At 37.9% G+C, this 9,749-nt stretch overlaps 1 protein-coding gene across 1 annotated transcript; it reads left to right on the forward strand.

The window, feature by feature from the left end:
• Positions 1-7,368, forward strand: pde9ac (phosphodiesterase 9ac). Its single transcript, XM_053321280.1, has 18 exons — positions 1-69; positions 1,734-1,804; positions 2,483-2,560; positions 2,935-2,978; positions 3,140-3,194; positions 3,460-3,530; positions 3,727-3,814; positions 3,931-4,012; positions 4,091-4,165; positions 4,337-4,423; positions 4,510-4,614; positions 4,755-4,837; positions 5,110-5,266; positions 5,457-5,570; positions 5,889-5,993; positions 6,133-6,261; positions 6,350-6,445; positions 7,318-7,368. Exons 1-18 carry the CDS (start codon positions 1-3, stop codon positions 7,366-7,368), a joined length of 1,560 nt encoding a protein of 519 aa, XP_053177255.1.
• The last annotated feature ends 2,381 nt before the right edge of the window (positions 7,369-9,749 follow it).

Genomic DNA, 9,749 nt, shown 5'->3' on the forward strand with positions numbered 1-9,749 from the left:
ATGGGCTCCAGCTCCTCCTCCTATGCCCCAAAAACCATTTATTTGGATGTGGATGGGAAGGTACAAAAGGTGGGTACAATTATAGTGGAAATGAATGAATGAATTATTTATTTCATTGTTTTGATTTGCTAAAATACAGTTTATTCCCCTTTTCCATTAGAAATGCAGTGTGACATTACACATTTTAGTAATGTCGTCTCTGCTGTGTTAGATCAGCTGGTTTTGACAAAAAAAAGTTTTACAGAATCAAATTTCTTGGCAGTAAAACTGTTGCAGATATGCAGTCATGTACAAACTTCAATTATGTGATTACAAAGACATAGAAATAGCCTGTAAAATGTGTTGTAAAATTAGATATACATGCATACAATAAATATATAAGAAACACACCTGATGAAAATAGATGATTTCCCCTCTTTTAATCACAACTGTGTTTGCATATGGATTACCTATCAAACTGTTGCTATCAAGCTGTAAAACAATTGACATTAATGTAAAAAGAAATGCAAACATAAATAAAACATCACAATTCAGTACATTCTAATGATTTTCTTTCATTTTGAAACAACATTCAGAAATTCAGAATTTCACAGCATCAAATATTATTTTTTTAATAACTTAAACGATGGCAATTAAATAATTCAATGTTAATTTACCTTTTTGACCTTTTTGACACTTGTTGGTACTCCCAGAGGACCAACATCACCTGACAAAGTGCTAAAATTAGCCTGTGATGCAGAGCAGTTTGCTTTACAGGTGTTTCTGACAGAACCAAACACCTGGTGTCAACTTACACACCAGCATTTATTTCTGCTGCCTTACAGCACTGTGGTATATAATGTAGGTGAAATATATGGATTAAGATGTCTTTTTGTCTTCACATTTAAGTTTCCAGAAGCCTCAATTAAGTTAAACAGAAAAAGTACAACATATAGTATAACACCGCTTTCTAGATCATACCGACAACATAGCAGCAGCAGAGGGATCATTTAAACAGTCATGACAAATGGTTTCTTGTTCGAGTTTCATGTTTCAGCGTTCCAAACATACTGAGGTACAGATAAACGAAACACTTGCTGATCTGGTGATGTAGAGTGCTTCAAGTAGAGAGCTGGCAATGACACATGTCTGTTCAAGAGCTCCAAGCCTGAGGCTGAATGTTTGTCTGCTACACCTGCTGGCTTCAAGATGTAAGGTTGCAGTTCTTGCACAGGGTATATGCATACACCCCTTTTCTATCTGTGTGCATATGCTGTAGTGAGTCTCGTAATCTAGAGTGATTTGTTTTTGCATGACAGCCGTGGATAATGTTGCTATCTTCTCTCAAACTCCAGCTGTCCACTTCTTTCACATTGTTCTCTCTGCTGACTCGACCTCATTCAATCATATATTCAACAGACCGAACCTTCCTTAACATTCCTGTGTGACATTTTCGCTTAAAAGATACATGAAATTTGATCATCTTCCTTTCCTGTCAGAACACTGAGGCCTTATATCAAAACCACAGCAGCTGTTTGTGTCCAGGTGTGCCTTTTAAAACCTTATACACTGATTCTGTTGTGTCCCATTTGAGGAACAGACCACAGAACAAGCTTTCTCCTAGATGTGTGAATTTGATTTTATTAAATATCACTGCTACAGACTCAATTGTTTGTGTCTGCATTAATGCAAAAAAGGGGAACCAACTGAATTGTACCTGATGAACCAATAAAAGAACTGTGTGTCTCTCACAGGTGGTGTTCAGTCGGTACTGCAGTCCCTGCGACATCAAGGAGCTTCTGTGTTCCTCATCCAACATTCCCAGGTCTGTTTCACTTGCTTTTAGCTTTTATCTTCAGATATTCATCATTATTTGCTCACTTGTTTGTTTGTTTGCTCATTTATTTCATTCATGTGGACAGTCCGTTCCCATTGCTCCCTATCTCTTGTCTCTGGGTATGATTGCCAAAAAACAAAGTAATATTATTTCCTGGCACGTTAATCCATGATAGATCAAGACAGAAAAGCTTTTGGAGGAGATCCACACAGTAAGGGAATATTTGAATGTACTTATGAGTCAGACACTTTGCATTAGACATGCACATCAAAGCAGACGATAAATGATAAAAGCAACATGTAGTCCTTATCTGCCTTTTTTTCCTCCTTCCTTTGCCTTCACTCTGCAAACCAAAGTATCTCCTGTCTCTTAGCTACTAATATGAGAATAAAATAATATAATTGTGTCTATGCCAAATGTTATCCCAGTTAGGGTGTTATTACTAATCAAATCAAATCAAATCAAATCAAATGTATTTATGAAGCGCTTTTAAAACAACAGCCGTTGACCAAGGTGCTGTACAATCATCAACATAAAAGCAACTAATTATATTAAACACAATCTAACCATTATGAAAAACCTCAATAAAGACTAGGAATTTAAAATATAATATGTCAAGGGGACTGAATTCAACTTTTGTGTCTTCTTATCATCATCTTACTACAGGAACACTGCCATCATGATGATGGATCCAGAAGGTGCCTTGGTCTCCATAGATCCCACCATGCCCACCAACTCTCCAAAGTAACCCAGCATCATTGTGATATTGTATTACTATTTTAATCTTCACTCATGTCATCTTTTTTAGTTTTGTTAAATCTATGCTTCATTTCAGAGGCTCTTTTGACAAACAGTCTTTATAAGATAAGAATGAAAGTTCATTCTTGGACCTTGGAAACACTGACAAAACAATAACATCTGGTGCTTTCAATCATATCTACAGAATAGTTACGAAATAATCTTGAGATTGTTTTGTTAAATCTCTGTAAATATGTAATGGTTTATAAACTCAGTAGAATTCAACTGTTAAACTGTAATTCTTTGCAAAAAAAAGTAATATAAGCAAACTACTTTGGTGAGAATTAGGAATAATAATTGCACATCTGGTTTCCTCACAGCTCTCTGTACAAAGTTGTCCCCCTGTCTACTGGTCAACTTGGAGGTAAAGTGTCTACAACAGCTTTAACTAACTGACAAGCATACATACATTCATGTATCAACAACACATATACTGTGAAAGTAATGATTAGCTTTGAAAATACCAAACATGACAGCGTGATTGCTGTTCACAATGATTTACCAGGTATGTATTTATGTCTGCAGAGAAGGAGGACATGTTTCAGAACGTGTTGTCCCAGGTGGCTGAGCAGTTCAGCAGGTAACACCTCAGTTGTTTATGTTATGCTATGGATGAAGCCTGCCCTTCCCCACCCTCACACATACCTTGCACTCATACCTGACACTGGTGCCTTTCAAACACACCAGTCCAGTCATAATACATGCTGCAACCCATGGAGGCAAGTTAAATCAGACAACAGCAAGTTCTTTCACCTACTGTCATTTATGTTCCAGTTTGGTTTTGTCATTTAGACCCAATGAGCCATATGAAATATGTGTCTTTTATCATTTGTTTCCTATCACAGGGCCTTTCGCATCAATGAGCTGAAGACTGAGGTCACCAACAGGCTAGCCATGTTGGAGAAGAGAGTGGAACGTAAGAGGGACACTTTATGTCATCTGTCTAAAGGGATCATGTGGGGAAAAAAGATTTAAATGCAATGAACCTAAGATATCAATAAACAGGAAATAATTCAAGTGCAGGTACATTCCCAAATTAAGAATAAGGGTTTCTAACATAACTTCACCTACGTCAAATGTAATCCAAATGGTGATATTCCTTGTTGTTTCAGTGGAAGGCCTAAAGGTGGTGGAGATTGAGAAGTGTAAAAATGATCTAAGGAAGTTACGAGATGAGATGACTTCACGAGGCGGTGGCAGGTGAAATGAAGATCAAGTTCGACATTAGGCTAATATACTATTACTACTGATTTCAATAGAAACCCATATCAATATCAATTCAAAGTTCACAATGTCTTCTTTCCTTTTGACTTAAGAGTAAACTGCCCCTGCAAATACAACTTCTCAGATGATGGGAAGAAGGTCACTCCTCGAAGAGATGTCCCCAATTATCCAAAGGTATGTCTGTCTCCTTTTTTGACTATTTCAGCTCTTTTCTTAATATCTAAAGGTGACTTTATCTATTTGGCTTGACAGTACACACTGTCTCAGGAGACAATTGAGGCACTGAAGAAGCCAACATTTGATGTTTGGCACTGGGAACACAATGAGGTTTGTTGACTTCAGCTATTTCTATTCCAATTCATCCAACTGACATTTATCTGATCTGTCTGTATGGACTTCAAACATGTATATTTCTGTGATTTTGATGTCTAGTTTGGCATTATTGGGTCTTATTGCATATTCAAACTGAATGTGCTTTCTCTTCCTTTGTGGCTGCAGATGCTGAGCTGTCTGGAGTATATGTACCATGACTTGGGACTGGTGAAAGAATTCAACATGAACCCCATCACACTAAAACGTTGGCTGGTAAAGTCAAAGAGAGCAGAAGCATCACACATATTTGTTTTCTAATTTGTACTTCACAGTTAATACATCTTTTTTCTGTCCTCTAGTTGGCCATTCAGGAGAACTACCGAAACAACCCTTTCCACAACTTCCGTCACTGCTTCTGCGTGAGTCAGATGATGTATGGCATGATTCACCTCTGCAACCTACAGGTGAGGTGCATGTTTGTGGGCAGGAGTGTTCATGCATATCAAGGATATCAAGTGAATCACCTACCATTCAATATACACTTTTACAAAATTACATTTTTCCATTTTGTAATGTAACACCTTTGATTAATACTGTTATCTAGGAGAAGCTGACTCTCACCGATATGGGCATTTTAATGACAGCTGCAGTGTGTCATGACCTGGACCACCCCGGCTACAACAACACGTAAGAATCTCTATTCTGTCTGTAGGGGTGTTGAAAGATAGAGCACAGATGCCCGTTGACCCCAGTATGTTTTGACATCTTTTACATAACACTGTTGTCAATGAACTGTGAAACTAGTTCAGCATGGAGAGAGTTCAGGTATGAAAACACACCGATTTAGATGATCATGTTGGTGTTTTTGGCTGGTGAGGACCTTTCTTATCAAGGAAACCGTGAGAATATTTCCATTCATCTTAAGTCCATCTGTTTCATCCATGTCATCCATCTATCAGTTACCAAATCAATGCTCGCACAGAGCTGGCAGTGCGATACAACGACATCTCTCCACTGGAGAACCATCACTGTGCTGTGGCCTTCCAGATCCTCTCTCTTCCTGAGTGCAATATCTTTGCAAATGTGGATCCTGAGGCATTCAAACAGATTCGACAGGTGAAAAATGCATGTAAAAGTCTCGCTAGTGAGCAGGAAAGGCATAATTAATTCAGATTTATGACAAACATATTACATTCAATTAGTAATTTGACTTTCTTGTCACACTTATCTAAAGGTTATTTAACTTAAAACGTAAACCAGTTTTCATGCAAACCTTTAGACTTTGATTTTTCTTTTATGTGTCCAGGCAATTATCACCCTCATTCTTGCCACTGACATGGCCAGACATGGCGAGATTCTGGACTCCTTTAAGCAAAAAGTGGACAACTTTGACTTCACTAATGAAGAGCATGTGACATGTGTATGTATACTTTGTGCCTGACAAGATCACGTTACATCTCCAGCTGACACCAGCTGTTTAATGTACTGTGCTATATATTTGACCACAGCAGAAGAAGGCCTTTACCCTTTTTGAGTTTGTTACAATGAGCAGAAGCCACAGGGATTGTATTAGCGTAATTGAGAAAGCGGTCACAGAAATACAGTGGAAAATGTGGAAATGAATAGACTCCTTTATATTCTGTTCTGTTTGTGTGTGTGTGTGTGTGTGTGTGTGTGTGTGTGTGTGTGTGTGTGTGGTGGTGGTTTTTTTTTCACATGCGTGTGTTTGTGTTTTCAGCTGAAGATGGTTTTGATCAAGTGCTGTGATATTTCCAATGAAGTCAGGCCCACTGAGGTAGCCGAGCCATGGGTGGACTGTCTATTGGAGGAGTACTTCATGCAGGTGACCTCATCCTAAACATTCACTTTATCCATGATCTTCCTCCATGAAGTCAACTCAAGTTTATCGATTCTTTACATTGTAAGCAACAATAAGTGAAACTCACTGCATCAAATAATATTTCCCCTTCTATGGCTCCCAGAGTGATAGGGAGAAGTCTGAGGGTCTCCCTGTGGCCCCCTTCATGGACAGAGATAAAGTCACCAAACCCACTGCTCAGATTGGATTTATCAAGTTTGTCCTCATCCCAATGTTTGAAACTGTCATGAAGGTAGGACCATCTGTCAACCGATGTGTGCCTTTATGAACACTTTGATTTCAAGTTAATGTCCTTTAAACACTGTGGTGTTTTCCGACAGCTTTTCCCTCAGATTGAAGAGATCATGGTTCAGCCTTTGAGAGACTCTCGTGACCACTATGAGGAGCTGAAACAGATAGACGATGCCATGACAGAGGTAGAACCTATTATTTTCATCTATCTATCTATCTATCTATCTATCTATCTATCTATCTATCTATCTATCTATCTATCTATCTATCTATCTATATATTCTCTATGATACTATAGAAAACAGAGAGAGGAAGTTGTATCACTATTACAAACAGATTATGTCAGTGTCTATAACTTTGGTCAGGTTGCTCACATAAACAGTTACAAATGCACATAAACAGAGCTAACCTCTACAAACACATTTCTCTGATTTACCATCTAACTCCTATAAATTATGGGGGGCGGGGGGGGGGGGGGTATTGCAATTTGGCAATATAATGTTAACAGTAACTTAAATAACTTAAACTTAACTTAAACTGAAATTCACAATATTGCTTTTTTATTGTGACACTATAGGATACAGTGAACAAGGCTAAAATACAGACAGGTTTAAGCCTGCAATTACTGGCAGATAGTTATAAATAGGAATAATAAGCATAAATAGGAAAAAAGTGAGGGAAAAAAGTGACAAAAGCCAAAAGTAACACTCCTTTATGGTTGCAAACAAGCATTTTTGCGTGGGTGGACACACCAAATTTAATTTAATTCGGAGTAGACTTCAACTCTGGCATTTAAGGTGCTTAATCAGAGGGTAAAGGGTTAAAGCAATAGCAGCAACAGGATGCCTGCAATGAAAAGGAGGTATTTAGTCAACAGATCCAAGCTAATTGTCATCTAAGCTTTTCACCTGGAGCTACCAAACCCTATGAATGATCGGTCATGCAATTTCACATGGGTGGGGTCACACACACACACACACACACACACACACACACACACGCATACACACCCATCAAACCACTTGCTAACATAAAGGTGTGTCTTTTGTTCAATGAGGCACAGAAGAAAAAAACTGAAAATATGTCATTAGGCGGGAAGAAGAAGTAAGCTCTGCAGTGAGTGAGTGCAGTGGTATCTGTGTAAGTAAAAGCAAGTGACTCCTTGACTGTGCTTTAGTGTTTAGTATCCGTGTCATGAGTGCTCTCTGTCTCTGCCGTTCTCTCTGAAACCTCTAAAGCAAATCTTCTCTGTACTGAACTCTATCTACAAAAGCCAGACCTTTAGGAATGTGCACCACATTCATCACTTTGGGAATGAATTTTAAGTTAAGGGGTTCCTATTATCCTATGTAGGTAAAAGAAATCCTACAAAAATGACTAAAGTTATTTAAACTAACTAATACCTGACTTAAATATGATCCTTCAAAACATTAACATTGCAGTTGTCATTATAAGTTTGACTGTCACTGCTGAAATACTGAAAACAAAGTGATGAAAAAGTTGCTAATTCGTTTCCATCTCAATGTGACCTTTTTTTCACAGTGACAAGACAACAATTGAATTGAAATTATAACATCTTGCCCTTTCTTTTCCCACTTCATATTGAACCTTTCCACAGAGCTAGAATGAAGTTGCCACTAGACTCAGGGTGAGATTTGACTTTCCGCAGAGGGAAGCCAATTCTAACTCACAGCTCTAGGTCAACTTCAGTAGAACAGCCTTCTTCTGTGGTGGACGATCTTTTGGTGGTCAGGCATGGTTTGTGCTGATCTAGGCTCAATTCTCTGTCAATGAGTTGTTCTTTAAACCTATAGTTTTAGTCTCAGCTTTCCACCTTAAAGCCTGTCTTGTTTCTCTCCGCCTAATTGAAGCTCTTGTTTTATTTGCAGGATTCTTCTTTTGTGATCAAACTCAGGAAAGACGTTACAAAACATGAATGAGGCCTTGGTGAAGACATTCTGCACTGCATTGTGAAGATGACAGATGGAGAGATGGAGCAGGAGGAAGAGAAAAGAGACTGCTTGGCTACATACTGAACTAAACTTAGGCATCAAGGTGGCATATCTTGAACTTTGACTTAGACTTTTGCACTTGATGTAACAGAGAGGTGACCTGGTGACCTCGCTGTATATTTATAGTGTTTCTGTTGTTTCTCTCTATTCATTTTTATTTTCAATTCATAGAACTGCAAGAGTGTAAAAGACCGGTTTCACTGACAACAAATTTCAAAGTAAAACATTATTTTGAGACTGATGACCATGCATTTTTAAAGACATACAATTATTAAAAGTATCATGACCTAAAGGGATCGGGAAAAAGGTTTGCATAAACAGTATATCATGATTTTTTTCCCCCAAATATATTTCCAGTAGAAACATATATTACGTCAAAGTGATTAGATTTTCACCTCTCCGTAGCAATAAATATGTTTGGTTGACATGGTGCATGGTGACATGGTGAGAGTTTTCCAAAGAAGCTTTTCTTCACAACAGTAAATAAATAATTCTACATATAGTATGCTGTCAATGCACAACGGCCATAACACACCACAGCAAGTCACTATTTAAATAAATGTGGTGACATATAAAGACCAGAATTTTGTAAGCTTGAGTCCTCAAACTTGGTAGCATCAACACCACATTGTACCTGAATCTTAATTCAGAGTCATTTCTGTTCTGACATAACTGTAAATCTTTCTTCATCCTTTTTAAAATCCTAGATAGATGCTTTACTTGAGCCCATGTGAAAGGCTGCGTAATAATATGTTAAGAAGACATTCCAGTTATTCGTGTCCCATCATCCTGATTCAGACACATTTTATTGCCGCATTTGAGACTAGAGGGCTAGAATACAGTCAACATGTGTTGAAATATGACTAGTTATTCAGTTGTGTATCACCCAGAGGTGCCACTTATCTCAACCCGCACTACGCCCCTCTCTATCACCCGTTTCCCTCTTAGCCATATCAGAGCTGGGTGGTTTTCCTCCAGCTACTCCAGTGTTTTTATCACTGTGTTTTTTGGCTACAATTACTATAGAGTGATTATTGCCTAACCTGTTGGCCTCATCTTACACACCACCCACATACAATATGTTAATAATACAGAATAACACTATGAATCACCAAAGACATTTATTCTGCATCTTTTTTGTTTAGATGTGTTTGTGCATTCAAAAGAATTAATAAACTTCAATTTCACTTCTCTAGTTAGGTTTTTCTAAGTTTCACCACTTTATTTATTCACATATTACAGTAATGGTCTGATGGGTTCTTTTGGAATAATGTGATCTTTTGTGTGCATATTTGTCTCCAGCCCTACTTGTAAGTTGATGATGTCAAAGCAATAAATACAAAAAAAAAAGAACACTCGACCACATGTTGGGATAGCAGTTATAGTACGATGATAGAAACCTAGGAAGTGGGTAAACATATTTGAGTTCACATGTTGTTTGAATGAATGTAATTACCCGTCACCTCCTCCTCCACAC

The sequence above is a fragment of the Scomber japonicus genome, chromosome 6 (assembly GCF_027409825.1).
Source record: "Scomber japonicus isolate fScoJap1 chromosome 6, fScoJap1.pri, whole genome shotgun sequence".
NCBI lineage: Eukaryota > Metazoa > Chordata > Actinopteri > Scombriformes > Scombridae > Scomber > Scomber japonicus.